General features: G+C 53.0%; 1 protein-coding gene and 1 long non-coding RNA gene across 2 annotated transcripts; both read left to right on the top strand.

Annotated features, from left to right (window-relative positions):
- The first annotated feature begins 466 nt into the window (after nucleotides 1-466).
- LOC116808587 (maestro heat-like repeat-containing protein family member 7) lies at nucleotides 467-14256 on the top strand. The gene is made up of 16 exons (XM_072931849.1): nucleotides 467-1077; nucleotides 1409-1473; nucleotides 1588-2061; nucleotides 2245-2393; nucleotides 2643-2790; nucleotides 2993-3183; nucleotides 3266-3403; nucleotides 3675-3789; nucleotides 3962-4099; nucleotides 4332-4508; nucleotides 4640-4795; nucleotides 4956-5057; nucleotides 5417-5519; nucleotides 5620-5680; nucleotides 9100-9238; nucleotides 14098-14256. The coding sequence occupies exons 1-16, from the start codon at nucleotides 960-962 to the stop codon at nucleotides 14254-14256; spliced, it is 2433 nt and encodes an 810-aa protein (XP_072787950.1). The 5' UTR covers nucleotides 467-959.
- A 4568-nt stretch (nucleotides 14257-18824) lies between these two features.
- LOC140684579 (uncharacterized) lies at nucleotides 18825-19792 on the top strand. Its single transcript, XR_012057017.1, has 3 exons — nucleotides 18825-18923; nucleotides 19001-19042; nucleotides 19130-19792. It is a non-coding gene; the product is annotated as an uncharacterized lncRNA (long non-coding RNA).
- The last annotated feature ends 756 nt before the right edge of the window (nucleotides 19793-20548 follow it).

Below are 20548 nucleotides of genomic sequence, written 5' to 3'. Positions count from 1 at the left end.
GAGCACAGCCCCCAGTGCACGTGGGTTTGGCTCCCTCTGGCACAGAAGCCCCCCAGGGGCTCAGATCTCTGGGGCAGGAGACGGGCACCAGCGCTGCCAGGGCTCGGGGTGGCAGGTCTGCCTGGGTGGGGACTCTGTCATAGCTGCTGGTGTCAGTGTTCCCCAGGCCCCAGGGCTCAGAGCAGCATTCGTGCCCTGGCCCACAGTTCCTTGTGTGTGCCACACCCGTGGGTTTAGGATGGCCACGGGCCAGGACGTGTCCCAAGGAGGCCGTGCCAGCTTCCATGGAAGGTTTCGTGCCCTTCCCAGCGCGGCTGTGTTGGCAACCCTGGGGGCTCCTTCTGCTGCCCGCAACCCACAGAGCAGGGCAGCGTTTGCTGATGGTCTGAGCCGGTCCTAAAGATCCTGTTGGGCTCTCTCAGACACTTGGGGCCAGGGATTCCTTCCAACCTGGGCCACTTTGGGTGGGCAGGGCGTGGCCCCAGGGCAGGTGGCAGAGTGTGCAAGGCCCCTTTGTGACATGGTGCAGCACGGAATGGAGCCGGGTGTCCAAGGGCCCTTGGTGACACGGTGCAGCATGGAATGGATCCAGGTGTCCAAGGGCCCTTGGTGACACGGTGCAGCATGGAATGGGTCCAGGTGTCCAAGGGCCCTTTGTGACACGTGCTGACATAGGAGCTGGCAGTGACCAGAGCACGCCACTCTGCTCAGAGCAGGCGACCGGACAGGACGGGACAGAGCGGTGCCGTGAGGAGCCCCCGCACAGCGCGCTCATTCGTGCCTGACCCGGAGCTTTTCTGAGGCTTTACTCCTACAGGTGACCTCGTGGCAAGACCACAGGACTTGGCAGCCCGTGGCCTTCCCGAGGCTTCTCTTTTGTAGGTGCTCTGTAGGACTTGTTCACTTGGAGCTTTCCCAAGCCATCTCTCTTTCAGGTGCCCTCGATACCAGACTCTGGCATGGCGGGCAGACTTCTCGGCTTGTTCAGAGTGTTCAGGGGGAAAAAAAAGAAAAGCCATGAAGCTGCTCCACCACAACAGCATGAAAACCCGGAGCAGTTCCAGCCACCGGAGGACAGTGAGTGGCAGAGCTGGGCCACAGGGCTGATGCCTGCAGCCAGCTTAGCCCCACCCCACCATCCCATCCCATCCCATCCCATCCCATCCCATCCCATCCCATCCCATCCCATCCCATCCCATCCCATCCCATCCCATCCCATCCCATCCCATCCCCTGGGGATGTGCCCATGGACAGGAGGGAAGAGGGGCCGGGCAGACGCCCCGCAGTGGCCGTGCTCCATCCCCTGGGGCATCCTGGGGCTGTCCCTGCCTGGGGAGCGCAGGGCTGGGCTCTGTTCTCCGGCCTCTCCTGCAGCCCCTCAGCTCGGGCTGTGCTCGCTCTTTGCCAGATGCAGCCCTGGACCACACAGAAGAGAAGAAACCCGCCCGTGGCCGCTTCCGCAAAACGCTGAAGGTGCCTGCAGCCATCCCCACCTGGGCTGGGCCTGCTGTCACTGCTCAGCCCAGCACCATGCCTGGAGCACTCCATGGAACATGCCAGGCTTCCATTTCCTTTGTTCTCCTACAGACGTTCTGGAAGTTCCCGCGCATTCGCCGCAGGAAGACCGGCAGCGCAGCAGCTGAGGGTCCGGCCGAGCCTGGCTCGGGGCTGACCGAGCGCCAGGCTGAGCCTGATGTCAGCCCAGAGTCGAGAGCACACTCAGGGAACAATGCAATCCGTTTTCAGAGGGTGATAGCTGTTCACATGGCAATGGCTGAAAGCCTGGCCATCACAAACACTAACAATGAAGGGACTCAGGGCATCACAAATACCGACAACAGCCCAGATCCAGCGGAACCTTCAGGAGACTCTGAGGTTGCAAGGAATGACCAGAGGGCAAAGGCTGACATGGCAGTGACTGAGGATGTGGACATCACAAACGCCAAAACCAGAGACACTCGGGGCATCGCAAATACTGACACCATGCCCTCTCCCACTCTGAGTCAGGAACTCATATTCGACTATTTCAAGGACCCTTGTGTTTCTTCTCAGCAACAGCAGGTAAGCAGCCTGGGGCCAGGCCTGGAGGCCTCCCAGCATCGTGTGTCCCCTCAAGCCATGATCTCTGGGCCCCCTCAGCGTTTGAGGCCAGCACAGTGTGGAAGAAGGGAAGCACTTCTTTGAAATAGCTGGGCAAGTTGTTCCCTTGGACAACGTTCCATCTCTCCCCCATGCTTCCTCCAGGTGCCAGCCAAGGTGAAGAACATCCACCAGAGTCTCATGTCCCAAGTCACTGTGAATGTCTGGCTGCAGATTGACATTTTGAAGCTGGCTGAAGAACACACTGCTGACGTGGTGCTGACCCTCCTGCGCTGTGCCCCAACGTGTGACAGGTACGGGGCCCACGAGCCTTGAGAGCTCAGGGCTCAGCAGCCTTTAGGGCCCACGGCCCTGCACAGCCTGTGCAATGGGCTCTGCCAGACAGGCAGAGAGGCCCAGGAGCCTCGGGCCCCTCTGTTTGCTGAGCCTGCTGCCAGTACTCCCCCCCTGCCCTTCAGGGCTCTGTCACCTGGGCCCCCACGGGTGCACAGGGCATGGTGCCGTGACTGAGATGCCCCTGACACAGAGCTCTGATCCCACAGAGCCGCTGCAATGATCTGGAGAATCATAGGCTCGTCGAGTCCCACAGTGGAAAAGGTGCTGCCAACGCTGCTCTGTGTGATGGAGAACTGGCCTCTGCACAGCATGTGCACCTCTGATGGGGACAACGAGGAAGTCTTTGCCCTGGCTGTGAGTTTCTAGAACTGGCCTTTGCTCACCCCCAGGTTGCCAGCAGCTCTCCATCCTCTCCATCCCTCAGTTGCTGGGCTGAAACCTGGGCTAGGGCCAGGCTCAGGGGGCACCAGGCCCGCTGCTCCCCCTGCGTCGGCTCTTGGGCCCTGCCCCATGGACACCTCGGCACTGAGCGCTGCCTTGGGCTGTTCTCTTGCAGGCAACTCTGGGTCTCTGGGTGATTCTCCAGGTGCCCGAGTGCCACAAGGCGATGAACCTTTATTCCTCCCGCCTGTTTGTGGCTCTGCTCGTCCATGTTGTCATCACCACACAGCAGATACCACCAGAGAAAGTTGCTACATTCTGGAGAGCATGCTGGCAGGCACACCACCTTCACTGCAAGCCCAACAGGTCCCAGTCCCCCTGTCCTTCCCGTGCCCTTGTGGCCAGTGCCAGCGCTCCCAGTGTGACCTGGGCTTTGCTCTGCACACAGGTTTGCAGTGCAGGCCATGAAGGCTCTGCTCTGCCGACTGCAGTGGGACCATGTGGTGCTGGCTCTGGAGCGCAAGCGTGGCTGGGACATGCTGCTGTGTGCTGACACCCAGCACTATGCTGTGGGTCTGCTGGCCAGGTGAGACCCCCTTCTCCCCACGGTCCCCAATATTTGTGCCCTGTGCCCAGGTGCCCCTCACAGTCCCTGCGGTCATGGGCCAGAGGGCCTTTCCACCAAGGGACAGCCAAGGAAACTGGAAAAGGCTTGGAGAGGAGGGTGCCCAGAAGGGTCCGCCTCACAAAGCGCCCACATCCCCTCCAGGGATGCTGGGGAAAGACCAGATTTCTGTGAGTCACTCCTGGGAGGGGTTTGGCCTCTCCACCTCAGGGCCTTTTTCCTTCCTTGCCAGGGAGTTGTTCCATGTCTTGGACCCCTTCTGTTCCCGCATTGCATTTCGCCTGCTCCGACAACACAGCAGGGAAGAGCCGTGCTGGGAGCTGCCCTTCCTGGCATTCCTGGTGGAGGTGAGCCTGTTGGCCAGCGCTGCCTGCCTCAGCTGCCTCCCGGCTCTCTGCCCTCTCGCAGCCGCAGCTGCCTGGGACGGTGCCCACGCCCCGTGCTGCTGCCTGGGCCCGGCCCTGTGCGGTTCTGGGCTCCTGCCGGCCGGGTCCCCTGTCACTGCCCTGTGCCTTTCAGGTCCTCGGGGGCCTGGACTTGATTGAATGCGGTGACAGGGTTCTGGAGATGATGTCAAGGCACCTGCGGAGCGAGTGCAGGGAGCGGCGTCGCCTGGCGCTGCGAGGCCTTGTGGTGCTCAGCAAGGATCCCTCGATGGTGAGAAGGGGGCAGCAGCTGAAGCTGCGCTGGGCAAAGCAGCCCCTTGGGCTGGCAGGGCTTCAGGAGCTGAGGCAGCTGCTCCCAGCTCTCCTGCCTCACCTGCCCCAGTGCTTTGGGACAGGCCTTTGGCCTGTGGGCCCTGCAGCAGCAGGGTGGGCCTGCAGTGCCAGGGCGGTGTTGGCCGTGCGGCCGTCCACGGCTCCCCAGCCCACCCTTGTGTTCCGCACAGGCCAGAAGAATGTACCCGCTGTCTCAAAGCCTTCTGGAGCTGCTGGGGGATACAGATGGAGAGGTGGTCAGCATGAGCCTCCACGTGTTCACAAATGTCCTCCAGCACAAAGACATCCTGGTATCCAGCACCACTGCCCCGAAGCTCGCTGAGGCACTCCTCCTGCTCTTTGACCACGTAAGGCTCTGTGTCCACAGCCATGGGCACAGACTGCCCGCATACACTTTTCCCTTATGGATTTTCTGACATTGTCTCTGGTGAGCCTGGAATAATTGGTCTTAAAAGTCTTATCCTCCTTTTTTCTAAAGGACAGCAGCTATGTGCACTTGCTCTCTATTCAACTCTTTGACAAGATGATGAACTTGGTAGAGGATGACGGAAAAAAGCCCATGGAGAAGATTTTGTGTCAGAGCTTGCTCCCACTTTTCTTGCACTGCCATGAGGACAACCAGCGCGTGGCAAATGTGAGGTTTTGTGTGATGCTGGTGGATCTCTGGGAGGGGGCTGGGCTGCCTCCTGCCCTGGCGCCGGGCGGGCTGCAGCCTCCTCCAGGCCCTTGCCACAGGGACGTGGGTCCTGCGCCCTGGGCTCTGGGGCCATCTCTGGGTCTCGGCTGCTCTCCAGGCTTCTAGGGAAACGCTGCTCGGTGTGGCCGAGTTTTTGGAGAGGAGGGATCTCAAACGGCTGCTGAAGAAGGAGCAGCTGTCAAAGTTTGCCGAGTGCCTGGTAAGGAGGGCCGGGAAGCCGCAGCCCCAGCCTGGAGAAGCCCCCTGAGCGCGGTGCTCGGTGTGCGGGCTAGCAGCTGTGCCCCTGCCCGCTGCTGCAGCCCGAGGCCGCGCGGGCTCTGCTCCAGGCTCCTGCGGCCCGAGCCGGGTGCCCATGGAGCCGCGGCCCGGCGGGGCTGCGGGGTGGCACCGCGGCTCCCCGGGCAGCAGCCGGCCCTCTGCCCCCTCCAGAGCCCGGCGCCGGCGGCTGCTGGCTGGGCCTCAGGGCTGTGCGGGCAGGGGAGGCCGGGGTTGGCACAGGGAGCGCCCGGCCCAGGGGCTGAGCCCGCGCCAACCCTTCCCTCCTGCCGCTCTCTCCAGCTGGCAGAGGACAGCAGCAGCGTGGCCGAGCACCTGCGCCGGGCCCTGCCCTACCTGCAGAGCCCACAGCAGCCCCTGCGAGAGGCGGCCGTCAGGTTCATGGGTGAGCCACGAGCCGGGCCAGGAGGGCGTGTGGGCACAGGGCTGGCAGCGCCGCTGGCAGGGAGCTGTGCCGCTGGGCCTGACAGGCTCTGTGTTCCCAGGGATGGCGAGGCGGTACCTGAAGGGACAGCCAGACGAGCTTCACCTTCTCACTCAGGGTGAGTGAGGGCAGCGGGCTGTCAGCGGGGGCTGGCCGGGAGAGCTGCAATGCCGGCCAGGGAGCTGCAATCCCTGTCCCGGCTGCGGTCAGCTTCGCTCCTTGTGTGGACGAGGGCTGGTGTGGGCAGGGCACAGAGAGATTTCAGGGACGCCACTGGGGGGATTCGTGACCAGCGCCTTGCGGCTGATCCTGTTGGGTCCTCATTTCTGTTAGGCATGGCAAGAGCTGGGAGAGATGGCCTTAGCAGAAGAATCGCCGGGTGGCCCTCTGGGCTCTGACTGTGGTAGTTTATCTGTCTTCCAGCCCTTGAAGCCATGAGCGAAGATGACAGCCCATCCTCCACTAACCTGGAACTTCAGGCAATTTTTGGACAGAGATGTGCAGAACTAAGGTCATCTGCTGGATTCAGAGAACCACGATCCCAAGCAGCGTGCCAGGAGACAGTGAAGAGAGCACTAGGACTCAACGTCACTGGAGCTCCAGGCACACCTGATGCTGGCCACAGCTGTGCCTGGTGATAGCTCCCATAGCCTTCCCCCTCCCTGTTAACAGCTCCCTCCCCATTCCCTGTTGTCAGCTCCTTCCCTCCAGCCCTCAGACCCTGCCCATCCCCTTTTTTTTTTCCCCATCTCATCCCTTCCCTTTCCCTTCCATTAATAAAGAGTTTGGTTTCTCCCCCTTACCTGCATCTCTGTGGAGCTGAAGCGGCGCAAATCCCGGGCCCTGGGACACACAGGCCCCTGCTGCTGCTCTCTTCCACGCCGTGTTCTGTGCACACACACACAGAACGAGGGCAGATCAGGCTGGAGAGGTGCCTGTGCTGAAGGTGCAGTTCCACAACCCTTGTGGAGTTGCAGATCTTGCTGAGCAGCCTGGAGCCCCTGGAATTTGGAAGAGCCAAGCTGAGTATGCTCTGAAGGCAGCTGTGAGGGATTCCATGGCAAGCTTCCACGGAGGGCAAAGGAGCTTGGAATGCTGGAAGTTTTCAGGAATAGCTTCCTGAAAGCTCAGCAGTGCTCCATCCCTGCACAGGATCAGGGAGAGGCTGGCCCGTGAGCGTCTGTCTGCTCTCGGGATGGCCCTGGCTGTGTCACGGGTGCTGCGTGGGCACGAGACAGCCGCTCCTGTCCCGCTGGGTCCCAGCAGCGCCTGGCAGCCGTCCTGCATCCACGTCAGGATGCTGGCCAAGAGAGGCCCTGGAAGCTGAGGCAGCTGATTTGAAGCTTTTGCAGGTGCCCACAGGTCAAGGCCAACAGTGTTCCCTCAGGATACAGCATTCCTGAGGGGCTTCCCCAGAGCTGCCTGATGCCACCCACTCCTTGTGGCACCAGTGGCTTTCCTGTGCAAGGTTCTACCTTCCCCAAGAGCACAGAGGGAGCTGGAGAAAGAGCTTGCCAGGCTGCTCTCCATCCTTTACCAGCAGCCCTGGGTGAGCAGAGTAGTCCCAGCTGAGCACAGATGTGCCAATGGAAGAGCCGTGCACGGGAAGGCTCGGTGGGAAGGATGATCCAGGATCCATAGGCCTGGCAGCCTGAGCTTGCTGCCGGGGAAGGCCTTGGAGCTGGTAAGTGTCCATATTCCCACCGTGAGTGCTCTCATTAGCAGGACCTGCGGGCTCTGGATCAGACCCTGGTGGGGAGGGTAGAGTTAGGAAGAAGATAAGGGCCAGTTTCTTTCCAGCCTGTGGAAGAGGGGAAAAGCCTGTGTTGTTAGGAATGACACTGACAGCCAGGGATATGGCACATTTTGACAGAGATTTTGAAATCAGCTAATATAAACCTAGCATCTTTTCTGGGGCTCCCCAATAGTCCCACTCAGCATAGTATCCCCATGCACTTAAAGTCCTGTCCCCTTGGCTGATACCTTGTTAAATTCAGCCTCCTGCGATAATATTTTGTCTTGTAATTATGATCCTAGAGCATGCAAAAGAAATACCAAGATGAATATAGTCGATTACCTTACCTTCATCCTTTAGAGCATTGAGTTAACCCCAGCCACTGAATAATTGCACCTGCAGAATAGGTTTTACTGGGAGAAACAAGAGCAGGAGGACTCTGCAGCCAGTAGAGATCAAGACTGGTTGCCTCTGCAAAGCCATTTCAAGCCTCTTGGCTTGAGACTATGTCATTAACTTCTGTCAGTGATTCATTTGAGAAGTATATATTCAGGAATGGACTATTTAGTGTACAAAGCTTAGTGCATAATCTATTTACTTACCCCTGCCAGCACATCGCACAGTAGCATTGCAGCTAATATTGAACCAAACCCTGAGCAATGCAGTATCACCTTTTGATTTCTTCACATACCATTTATTTTTCTTACCAGGGATAAGTCCTGCAGACATTGGTCTCTCAGCAAACCCATGCTGGTAATTTTTCCTGCTTTGCCAGGCCTTGGTCCTCAGCTCACTGGTGATGCTCAGTTAAGACATGGTTTAAGCACCATCCAGTCAGGACCACTGAGGAGCAGGACAGTGATGGCAGCTGAGGTAGAAAGGAACAGGGCTGGAGGCCACAAGTCTGCGACAGAAAGGTGAATGTTGAGGGCCAAAATTGTTCAGTGAGATGCAGATCCAGAGAGAACTGGAGTGGGTAGACTGAAACTTTCTGGGTTGCTGTTAGGCTGTCAGAATGTAAATGTAGCTCATGTTTGTACCAGCCAGTTGTATTTGCAGCTCAGGTGCATGAGCTCTGCAACAGAAAGTGGATGCATTGTCCATATTTATTAGGATCTTGCATTTTTTTTGTTGGGGGGTGGGGTAAGGAGGGCAGATAAAAATGCTTGAGGAGCCCAGGGTGTGTGAATTCAGAAGCTGCTTACATTGAACTGAAAATGCCTAGTTTGGTACAGGCACAGTTGATATGCCTGGGCCAGAGGGCGTATCAGCTTCTGGGGAAGAGGAATGAGAAATGCCCTGGGGACCTCTCATCCCTCCTTAGTGCCAGACTGAAGGGACAGGGAGACCATCCTTCTTTATTTCCTTCCATCCCAACTGTGTCTGCTGCCTACACACCCTGAGCCATCTTCAAGGGTCTTGGGGCACCATCCAGCTCAGCTTTTCCCAGTTTCTGCGGCAGCAAACCTGTACCATATACTGTACCATATAACCCTTTGTGACCGCTTGTTCCACCTTCAATGGTGGTAACTCATTCCATGGCTCAAACTCAAAATCACAGCTGTTTTCAGCTGCTTGGCAGGGTCTAAAATGCTTCTGACCAAGGCCTGGAACCTCTGAAAATGTCTGAGGGACATTTTGAGTTCCGACAGAAAGTGACCGTGGAGCCGAGTCCAGCCGGACCGAGCCGAGCTCCGCCGAGCGCAGCATCCCGGGCAGGGCGGGGCGCCGGAGCCGGGGCGCTGTGAGGCTCCCCGTCCTGTCCCTCTCTCTACCGCTCCTTTCTCCTCCCCGTATTCCCCTCAGTTATCTCTCTTTCCCCGTTTCCATCTCCCCCCCCGCCAAACCCGCGCTGAGAGCGGCCCCGCTCTGCGCCGTGCCGGCCGTGCCGCGTCCCCGCCGCCTCTGCCGCTCCCAATTTCTGCCCCTGGCCTGCGACAGCGAGGTGGGGCGGGGGCTTCAAGCCTTCTGGGGGCTGCCCCCCCTTTCCTTTTGCGGCGGAGTCCCTTTCTGGGGGGATGGAGGTGTGGAAAGGGCTGGAAGGGAGTGCTGGGCTGCTGTGCAGGGCGCTTGGACTCGTCCTGTGCCTTCTTTGGGGGTCGGGAAAAGGGGCTGAAGACTCGGGGCTCTGCTGTCATTTGGGGCACCTCGAGGTCCCTAGGAGAGGGAGGCACACTGCGGTGGGGGAGCGGGTGGGTGGCGAATGAGGGGGGGGTCAGGCTGGGTGCCGTCCCGCAGAGGGACCCAAAGCTGCCCCAAAATTCCCAGGGAGGGCTGTGTGTAGAATACTAAAACCTGGCAGGTGTTTCGTTTTCACAGCTCTTGGTAAAGAATAGGAATCTATCGCTAAACTCATTTGGAAAGAAGCCCTCTCTCTGTCCGCTCCTTTGTACCCAGGAGTGCAGGAAACTCTGATTGGGGATGGGCAGTAGTTTTGAAAATCATGCCCTAGCCTTTTTCTCTAGGAATGAATGAACCAAGCAAGTGTCCCGAAAGCACCGGGGCAGCTGCAGGGGCTGAAGGGAACAGAAAGGGCTCTCCGGCACCTTTTGCCTCCGTTCTCTGCCGTCTGCCGAAACGAAGACCTGTAAAATCCTAGCTCTGCCTTTTATTTAACGTGTTCTTACTTCCTATTTATGTCATCACAGAAAGCAAGGAAAGAAGAAATGGGACTGGTTCCTACTATTGCTCCGTGCAGGCATTTTTAAAGGCTGCTGTACTTCTGTCCTCTTTTTCCACTCCAAGCTTGACTTTTCCCCTCCTTTTCCGAGGTCTGCTGCTTTGGGTGTCCCAAGGAGGGCCGGGTTCCTCAGCAGGGGTCTTAGGAGTTGGTGCCGATTCTGCTTTTTCCGAAGGTGTAGCAAAGTGTGCTACAAAGTGTGCTACTATTTTCTCCAGGGGAAAGCCTTCTCTCAATGACCATCAATGCACGCATGTGCTTTAATCGTGTAACCAGATGGATTAAGAAAAGCCAACACCCGTAGCAGATTTCTGTTGGATCTGTGTCTGTGAGAAGTGGGTGTGTGCTGGGGAGAGAGAGACGCTGTTTGGAGGGCGGCAACAGCGGCAGGTGCGAGCTGTGAGGATGAGGAGGGCTCAGAGTAGCCCCAGGTGCGAGCTGTGAGGATGATGAGGAGGGGGCGGCTCCTCCGGGGGCTGATTTAAGGGGTTTTTCTCACATCGCTCTTGCATGGAGCTGCTGGAGGAGAGGAGTTTATGGGGGGCTCCCGGGGCTGTCTCATGGAAGGACGGTAAGCACTTCGGAAAGGATTTGGGGGATCATTTGGATACGTGGAGCTTTGCTCAAAGGAGGCGCCGAGGGAACAAACCTTTGTGCCGAGAAGCAGCGGCCAAACAGGTGAGCCGGTGCGCCTTTGTAGCGGGGACTTTTCTCCTTTCCCTTTTGAATTTCGTCCTCCTGAGGTTGAAATGAGGGGGCTGCCCTGTTGTCCCGCCTTTTAAGGGGTTTGGATTGAGGTAAAATTCTGCCTTTTGCCATCATTTGAGGCAAGCCCCTTCTTTTCTGCTCTTCTAGGGGATGCGATGGGAGGGGAGCCCACATTTCTTTGCCCTTGTTGAGGTGAAATGAGCGCCCGAGCGTGGCGTCAGTTCCGGGGCTTCAAAGGAAGGGAGGCGCAGCTGTGGCAGCGCTGGCAGGGTGGGCATGGGGCTGCGCCGCTGCATTTGGGGCGCTTCTGCCCCTGGCCCGGCAGCGAAGGGTCCGGCGCGGGAGCCCCGCTGGCAGTGGCTGGGGATGGCCGAGGCGGGAGGGGAGTTTGGCACGGCTGGGCTGCCGCGGGACTGCCGGAGCCGCGCCGGTGCGAGCCGTGCGGAGCCGAGGGGAGCTTTGGCCGGGCCGGCGGGCGGGGCAGGCGGCGCGGGCGCTGCGCCGGTGCCGGCCGGTGCCGCCGCTCCGTCCGCTCCGGGCGCGGGGCTCGGGCGCCGCCGGGGCCCCCCGGGCCCGGTGCCGGCCCCGCCGGGCCGGGGGGAGCGGGCGGGGGTCTCCCGGCGCGGCGCCGCCTGTGCCTGCCCGAGGAGCCGCTTTCCTGCCGGGAGCCGTGCTCCGCCCGGTGCCGGGAGCGCGGATTTTCATTTTCCAGCGTTCCTTGCTGTGTTGGTTTTGAGGAGTTTATTGGATCGTTTTCTTTTGTTCGTAGTTGGTGTATGAGAAGGGTCGTGGTGTACTTGTTGGTTGTTATGGTTCTTGGTTCAGGTGCTGATGACAAGGGTTTTTTTGGATTGAGTTTGTTGTTGGATTTTTTTTTTCTTTTGTGGGATATGTTGGATTTTTTATTTTTCTTTATATTAGAAAAATATAATTGTAGTTATCTTCTTAAAGGATGTGTTTTGAAAGGTTTACAATGGTTTTTATGGGTTGTAGCATGAAGTAGAGGGTTGGTTTTTAATTAGGCTGTGGTGGCTTTTATTAGTGTGAGTATGTAGTGTTTGTTTTGGTGGGTTTGAGGTAGTGTCCTGTAGTTAATTAGTAATCTTTTTTGGTTTTTTTTAAAATATTGATAATTGCATTCTTGTTAATTCTCTTATAGAGGTTTTATTAATTTGGTTTGTTTAATTGTCTTGGATGTTTTATTGTTACTGGCAATTTGGGTGTTATTGTTTATGGTTACCTTTCTCTTTTGGCGACGTGTTTATTTCTAGGTGGTGTTTGTATTTTGATGGTTTGAGGCATTATGGCTTTATTGAGTTAGGAATAATTTTTTTTTGTTGTTAATTTAAGTTTATTTTTTCGGGTTTTTTTTTAGTTTGATGTATTTGTTGGTTGCTTTTTATTTGTGTATTTATACGGTGGATTTTTTAGGTAGTTTTTTATTTGGGTACTTTTTATTGTCTAGTGGTTTAGATTTTTTAAATATCGTTTATTACTTTGGTTTTTAAAGTTAACTTAGCAGAGTACTTGTTACTCTTTGAGTTAGTGTGGAGGTATGGTTGTCATTTTTAGTAGCTTTCAGGGTCTGTTGTATGGTTTGAAGTTTAGTAAGTTGGTTGGACTTCTTTTTCTAGTGAGTTTTGTGATTTGTTTTGTGGGTTTCTTTAGGGCTGTTTTTTATTTTTGTTTCATTTTTGTGATGTGTCTCGCTAACAAGTGTTAGTGAAAAGAGTGTAGCGTGGGTTTGTTTTTGCTGGTAGCCGGTTCTATGGTGGTGTATTTTTAGTTTGAGTTGTTTGTTTTTGGTTTTCTGTTGTTAGAGAACAAAGTTTTTATTTTGGGCTTAATTTGTAATTATTTTTAAGGTTTTAGGGCGATTGAGATTTTTGATATGGATGTCCTGTATGAAAGAGTTAATTTATTTGCTTTATGTGGAATTGATGGCAGGGTAGAGGACATTTTTGTATAGAATGTGTATTTTAATCATAGTATTAAAATAATACCATGGTAAGAGGGGCTGTGTTTTATTCTCTGTGTTCGAGGTGGTTTGGCATTTTCTTATAGGTTGGGCTTTTTTTTGTTGGCTCGTGGAGCCATTCTGACTTTTTTTTGATGAAATTGGTGGGAATTTGATGTTTCTTTTGTTATTTTATTTTTAGGAATTGTATCTTTGCAGTAGTCTTTTTGATTTTGCTTTTTTTTTTTTGTGGTGTAGTAGTCTTTTAGAAGAATTTGGCTGATTTTTAAAAATATTTTTGTTATACTTTTCATCTAATGTTGTTGGATTATTACAGATATTTTGGAGTTTGATTTTTTTAGGTTTCATTTGGAGGAATTTATGCTAGATGGTAGGACTGTGTTTTTATTTTTGGGGTAGTTGGTTGTAGGTGTATTGTATGTTTTTCAAATGAGGGTAAAATGAGGTTTGTAATCAGTTGTTAGAGGAAGGGAGAAAAATGTATTGGTAATGTTTACAGTGGTGTGTTATTTTGTGGTTTTTGATTTTAGTTGGTATTGGAGTTTTAATAAGTTTGGTACAGTAGTGTTTAATGGTGGAGTTATTCAAGGTATGATAGTTTAGAGGTAATTCTTATTTGTTTTAGATTTGTGTGTAGGTTAGAGGAGGTTGTTGAAGGGCGAGTGTGTTTTGTAGATGAATTTTAGTGCTTCAGTTTATAGAGCATTTTTTGGATGGGAGTTACAGTATTTTGACTTGTTTGGCATCACTGGTGATGTATTGTTCAGGTGGTGAGGAGTATTTGTTGGGTTTTTTTAAAGAAGGTTTATTGTCGATAGTTTTAGATAGTTGTGGTGGGTTGCTTAATTGTTTGATGTTTTTTAGCTTTTTAGTAGTTATTTAAAATATGTTAGAGTTTTTTTTGGGTTTATTGAATTACTTGATTTTGAGGAAGTTCCGATTTAGAATGTATGGTTTTTTTGGCTTAAAATAAAAATGCTATATTTTTAGTGAGACTTATTTTTCTTTTCTTTTCTTACTGCTATATTTTGTGATATTTGTCTTAGGTTAGAATTAGGAATAGCTTTATTTTTATATGTTGAAATGAGGGTGGTGTGTACTGCGTACTGGTGTTCATAAAGGTTTAATATTTTTGTGGTTCTGATGTGTTAGGTTAATGAACTTATAAAGTTTACTAGACTTTTTGTTTTTATTTTGATACAGGTAGGGTTTTCTTCATTTTAAGGATTTCTTCGGCACAGATTGAGAGGCCTTATTGAGGGGAAAGGACAGGGTGTCTCTGTTAATCTATTTGGCAATTTGGATATTGGGTAAATAAAGTTAATGTTTTGGTAGAATTTTTGGGTTTAGTTAATTTATTTATTTATGAATTTGTGTGCCTACAGCTGTAGTGTCTCTGCTGACACTCTGAGTATCCATTCATGTCTGTGTGCATTAGGCAGTCCAGTCGTGTAACACCGAGACCCCCTCTGCAACCAGCCCGCAGACCCGCTCCTTCGACCTCGTGGGAATTCGGGAAGCGGCACACGGCTCTGCGAGGGAGCCTGGATCTCTGTCACTTGAAGGTGTCACCCAGGGAGCTTTCAGGAGCGGCTGAGGAGTTGCTGTAAGTCGAGGAAAAACTAGTGAGGTGGAGCCAGGGTCCGCTATAGTTTTGGGCACGCCACATCACCTCGTCTCCTCTCCATCCAGGCAGATCCTGCCAGGAGGGCGTGGGTGAAGCGTGCAGCCCGAGGAGCCCAGCGTTCTTAGGAGAAAGGCGAGTAGCAGGATTGCTGGCTTTTGTCCATTGTGCAGCTAAGATCATGCAGTGATGTTTGGTGTTTTTGATTCTAGCTGAGCAAAGGACCACAGCCCGGTGACCATAGGACATTCCCAGCAGATGAGGCAGCCTCCATTAAAAAGCAACATGGATTCTCATCCCCAGATGTCTGAGAGATAAGTTCAGGGCTAAGGCCCACAGAGGGGATGAAAGCAAAGTGCTGGGAGGGCCTTTTGAAACAGCTTTGGGGGCGGGGATGTTTGAGAAGTGTCCCCTTAGACCCTCTAAAGGGAAAGTGTCTGTTTTGATCACAGTGCTGAGGTGCGCAGGGCAGAGCAGTTCCGGTGTGTGTCCTGTCACTTGTCTCTGGTGCACTCTTTGTTGTTTGGGTCTCTTGGTCCTTTCTTCTCATCAAAAGCTCTCTCTCCCTCTCCTGTCCCCTCTTTTGTCACATCCTGTCCTGTGTCACGGGTGTCTGCACTAATTTGTCCTGGAGCTGCTCTGCCCTGCTGCCTAGCCTGTAATAGCACAAGTCCTGGGGACTTGAAATTGGTAATGCAGGGTGTATTTGAGCTCTAGATTGTATTACGAGATTGATGTAAGATGTTTGGTGCTGTTAAGTTGTCTTGCAGCCTTTTAACACTAGTCCTAACTTCCTTTCAGATGCAGAAGGTTCAAATCCTTGGCAGAGGGCCCCAGTGCTGGGTGTGGAATTTCCCATGAGTTGGTCAGTCATTGTTTGCATTTGCAGGGGAAGCCTGAATGGTGACTGTTCCAGCAGTGTTCTTTGCCTTTATTTTTAGGAGGTCCAGGCTGATAGCAGCAGTGAAGGCCCAGTGTGCCAGGTGAGCAGTGGACAGAAGCAGTTGTTCTTGCTCAGGTTTCCGTTTTCATTGCAACTGTAAGCATCCTTTCTCATTTTTGTGCTTTAGGGAAGCGACTTGGACTACACATACCTCTGTCACCAACTGGCTGAAGGACCAGGTTTCATGCCCTTGTGATCTCGCTGGAAGTATTCCAGGACCCTGTGATGAAACCTTCCAATTTTGCATGTCAAGGTCCCATCCTGGTAGCCCAGAGGAATGGCCGAGGAGTTGCAGTGAGTCTGGGGGCTAGGGAGGAGGTGTGAGAGTCCACTCATGTTTGAGTAATGCTATGTCGCCTTGTCTCCACTGAACTTAGGTGTACCCTGCAATGACGGCGTCAGAATCCAAGCACGCCCGACGCGTGCAGGCCAAGAACCCGGGCATTCTGAGGAGGATGGTGAGTAGCAGAATTATCAGTTTTTGCTCGATGTACTGTTAAGACTGTGCACTGATGTTTGGTTTTCTTTCTCTTGGCAGACCAAGAGGTGACAGCCATAACTTACCAGACAGGGAGATGGCCTTCTTCTGGAGCCAACAGGGATTTGCATCCCCAGATGCATGCAAGATAAGTGGAAGGTTATGACCCACAGAGGGGATGGAAGTGGGGTGCTGGGTTGGGACTTTCTAGAAAGGGTTTTGATGTCCAAGAAGCGTATACTTAGTCCACCTAAAGGGAAAGTGTCTGTTTTAATCACAGTGCTGAGGTGCGCAGGGCAGAGCAGTTCTGGTGTGTTTCCTGTCACTTGTCTCTGGTGCACTCTGTGTTCTTTGGGTCTCTGAGTCCTTTCTTCTTGTCGAAAGCTCTCGCTCCCTGTCCTGTCCCCTCGATGGTCATGTCCTGTCCTGTGTCACGGGTGTCTGCACGTATTTGTCCCGGAGCTGCTCTGCCCTGCTGCCTAGCCCGTAATAGCACAAGTCCTGGGGACTTGAAATTGGTAATGCAGGGTGTATTTGGTCTCTAGCTGTTGCTTGTGTCCATTGTTTGCCCTAACATTTTTGGTGCTGTTAAGTTGTCCTGCAGCTGTTTTACACTAGTCCTAACTTCCTTTCAGATGCAGACAGTTCAAATAAGTGGCAGAAGGCCCCAGTGCTGTGTGAGGGTGTTGCCATGAGCAGGTCAGTCATTGTTTGCATTTGCAAGGGAAGCCTAAATGGTTACTGTGTTACAGCAGTGTTCTTTGCCTTTTTTTTAGGAGGTCCAGGCAGATAGCAGCAGTGAAGGCCCAGTGTGCCAGGTGAGCAGTGGACAGAAGCAGTTGTTCTTGCTCAGGTCTCAATGTTTGGTGCAACTCTAAGCATCCATTCTTGTTTGTGTGCTTTAGGGAAGCCACTTGGAGTATGCCAAGCTCCTCTCACCAGCTGGCCGATGGACTTCCTGCGCTTGTGAGTCCTCTGGAAGTATTTCAGGACTCTTGAGATGAAGCCTTGAAATTTTGTATTTCAAGATGGCATCCGGGTAGCCTTTGGCAATGGCCAAGGAGCTGTGGTGAGACGCCGAGATAGAGAGGGGGAGCCAAGGTCCACTTTGGTTTCAGCAGTGCTGAGTCACTTTGTCTCTTCTTAACCCAGGCAGACGATGAGAGATGACGATGGCAGCCTCTGAGCATTGCCAAAGTGTGGGGCCCGAGCAACCAGGCATTCGTACGAGATCGGTGAGTAGCAGAATTGCTGGGTTTTGTCCATTGTGCAGATAAGATCATGCAGTGATGTTTGGTGTCCTTGATTGTAGCTGAGCACGGGACTACAGCCCGGTGACCATAGGACATTCCCAGCAGACGAGGCAGCCTCCATTAAAAAGCGACATGGATTCTCATCCCCAGATGCCCAAGAGATAAGTCGAGGGCTAGGGCCCACGGAGGGGACAAAAGTGAGGTGGTGGGAGGGCCTTTTAAATCAGCTCTGGGGGTGGGGATGTTTGAGAAGTGTCCCTTTAGGCCACCTGAAGGGAAAATGCTTCTTTTGATCACAGTGCTGAGGTGCGCAGGGCAGAGCAGTTCCGGTGTGTGTCCTGTCACTTGTCTCTGGTGCACTCTGTGTTCTTTGGGTCTCTGAGTCCTTTCTTCTTGTCGAAAGCTCTCGCTCCCTGTCCTGTCCCCTCGATTGTCATGTCCTGTCCTGTGTCACGGGTGTCTGCACGTATTTGTCCTGGAGCTGCTCTGCCCTGCTGCATAGCCTGTAACAGCACAAGTCCTGGGGACTTGAAATTGGTAATGCAGGGTGTATTTGGGCTCTAGTTTTTATTTGTTGATTGCCCTAACATTTTTGGTTCTATTAAGTTGTCCTGCAGCTGTTTCACACTAGTCCTAACTTCCTTTCAGATGCAGACAGTTCAAATAAGTGGCAGAGAGCCCCAGTGCTCGGTGAGGGTGTTGCCATGAGCAGGTCAGTCATTGTTTGCATTTGCAGGGGAAGCCTGAATGGTGACTGTTACAGCAGTGTTCTTTGACTTCATTTTTAGGAGGTCCAGGCAGATAGCAGCAGTGAAGGCCCAGTGTGCCAGGTGAGCAGTGGACAGAAGCAGTTGTTCTTGCTCAGGTCTCAATGTTTGGTGCAACTCTAAGCATCCATTCTTGTTTTTGTGCTTTAGGGAATCATCTCAGTGTGCGCATACCTTTGTCACCAACTGGCTGAAGGACCAGGTTTCATGCACTTGTGATCTCGCTGGAAGCATTGCAGGACCCTGTGATGGACCTTCCAGTTTTGCATTTCAAGGCCCCATCCTGGTAGCCCAGAGGAATGGCTGAGCAGTTGCAGTGAGTCGGGGAAGTCGGGAGGAGGAGTGAGAGTCCACTTGTGTTTCAGCATTGCCATGTTGCCTTGTCTCCACTTAACCTAGGTGTACCCTGCAATGACGGCGTCAGAATCCAAGCACGCCCGACGCGTGCAGGCCCAGAACCCGGGCATTCTGAGGAGGATGGTGAGTAGCAGAATTATCAGTTTTTGCTCGATGTACTGTTAAGACTGTGCACTGATATTTGGTTTTCTTTCTCTTGGCAGACCAAGAAGTGACAGCTATAACTTACCAGGCAGGCAGACGGCGTCCTTCTGCAGCCAACAGGGATTTGCATCCCCAGATGTGTGCAAGATAAGTGGAGGGTCATGACCCACAGAGGGGATAAAAGCAGGGTGCTGGGTTGGGCCTTTCTAGAAGGGCTTTTGATGTCCAAGAAGCGTATACTTAGTCCACCTAAAGGGAAAGTGTCTGTTTTAATCACAGTGCTGAGGTGCGCAGGGCAGAGCAGTTCTGGTGTGTTTCCTGTCACTTGTCTCTGGTGCACTCTGTGTTCTTTGGGTCTCTGAGTCCTTTCTTCTTGTCGAAAGCTCTCGCTCCCTGTCCTGTCCCCTCGATGGTCATGTCCTGTCCTGTGTCACGGGTGTCTGCACGTATTTGTCCCGGAGCTGCTCTGCCCTGCTGCATTGCCTGTAATAGCACAAGTCCTGGGGACTTGAAATTGGTAATGCAGGGTGTATTTGGTCTCTAGCTGTTGCTTGTGTCCATTGTTTGCCCTAACATTTTTGGTGCTGTTAAGTTGTCCTGCAGCTGTTTTACACTAGTCCTAACTTCCTTTCAGATGCAGACAGTTCAAATAAGTGGCAGAAGGCCCCAGTGCTGGGTGAGGGTGTTGCCATGAGCAGGTCAGTCATTGTTTGCATTTGCAAGGGAAGCCTAAATGGTTACTGTGTTACAGCAGTGTTCTTTGCCTTTTTTTTAGGAGGTCCAGGCAGATAGCAGCAGTGAAGGCCCAGTGTGCCAGGTGAGCAGTGGACAGAAGCAGTTGTTCTTGCTCAGGTCTCAATGTTTGGTGCAACTCTAAGCATCCATTCTTGTTTGTGTGCTTTAGGGAAGCCACTTGGAGTATGCCAAGCTCCTCTCACCAGCTGGCCGATGGACTTCCTGCGCTTGTGAGTCCTCTGGAAGTATTTCAGGACTCTTGAGATGAAGCCTTGAAATTTTGTATTTCAAGATGGCATCCGGGTAGCCTTTGGCAATGGCCAAGGAGCTGTGGTGAGACGCCGAGATAGAGAGGGGGAGCCAAGGTCCACTTTGGTTTCAGCAGTGCTGAGTCACTTTGTCTCTTCTTAACCCAGGCAGACGATGAGAGATGACGATGGCAGCCTCTGAGCATTGCCAAAGTGTGGGGCCCGAGCAACCAGGCATTCGTACGAGATCGGTGAGTAGCAGAATTGCTGGGTTTTGTCCATTGTGCAGATAAGATCATGCAGTGATGTTTGGTGTCCTTGATTGTAGCTGAGCACGGGACTACAGCCCGGTGACCATAGGACATTCCCAGCAGACGAGGCAGCCTCCATTAAAAAGCGACATGGATTCTCATCCCCAGATGCCCAAGAGATAAGTCGAGGGCTAGGGCCCACGGAGGGGACAAAAGTGAGGTGGTGGGAGGGCCTTTTAAATCAGCTCTGGGGGTGGGGATGTTTGAGAAGTGTCCCTTTAGGCCACCTGAAGGGAAAATGCTTCTTTTGATCACAGTGCTGAGGTGCGCAGGGCAGAGCAGTTCCGGTGTGTGTCCTGTCACTTGTCTCTGGTGCACTCTGTGTTCTTTGGGTCTCTGAGTCCTTTCTTCTTGTCGAAAGCTCTCGCTCCCTGTCCTGTCCCCTCGATTGTCATGTCCTGTCCTGTGTCACGGGTGTCTGCACGTATTTGTCCTGGAGCTGCTCTGCCCTGCTGCATAGCCTGTAACAGCACAAGTCCTGGGGACTTGAAATTGGTAATGCAGGGTGTATTTGGGCTCTAGTTTTTATTTGTTGATTGCCCTAACATTTTTGGTTCTATTAAGTTGTCCTGCAGCTGTTTCACACTAGTCCTAACTTCCTTTCAGATGCAGACAGTTCAAATAAGTGGCAGAGAGCCCCAGTGCTCGGTGAGGGTGTTGCCATGAGCAGGTCAGTCATTGTTTGCATTTGCAGGGGAAGCCTGAATGGTGACTGTTACAGCAGTGTTCTTTGACTTCATTTTTAGGAGGTCCAGGCAGATAGCAGCAGTGAAGGCCCAGTGTGCCAGGTGAGCAGTGGACAGAAGCAGTTGTTCTTGCTCAGGTCTCAATGTTTGGTGCAACTCTAAGCATCCATTCTTGTTTTTGTGCTTTAGGGAATCATCTCAGTGTGCGCATACCTTTGTCACCAACTGGCTGAAGGACCAGGTTTCATGCACTTGTGATCTCGCTGGAAGCATTGCAGGACCCTGTGATGGACCTTCCAGTTTTGCATTTCAAGGCCCCATCCTGGTAGCCCAGAGGAATGGC

This window comes from Taeniopygia guttata, chromosome 7 (genome assembly GCF_048771995.1).
Source record: "Taeniopygia guttata chromosome 7, bTaeGut7.mat, whole genome shotgun sequence".
In the NCBI taxonomy this organism is placed as follows: domain Eukaryota; kingdom Metazoa; phylum Chordata; class Aves; order Passeriformes; family Estrildidae; genus Taeniopygia; species Taeniopygia guttata.
This window is presented reverse-complemented; position numbering and strand designations above follow the sequence as displayed.

Bases quoted from the DNA above. Each gene is read 5' to 3' on its own strand.
- LOC116808587 (XM_072931849.1), top strand. From the start codon at position 960: ATGGCGGGCAGACTTCTCGGCTTGTTCAGAGTGTTCAGGGGGAAAAAA. The intron at 2,062-2,244 runs GTAAGCAGCCTG...TGCTTCCTCCAG, and splicing joins TTTCTTCTCAGCAACAGCAG to GTGCCAGCCAAGGTGAAGAA. The intron at 5,058-5,416 runs GTAAGGAGGGCC...CGCTCTCTCCAG, and splicing joins CAAAGTTTGCCGAGTGCCTG to CTGGCAGAGGACAGCAGCAG.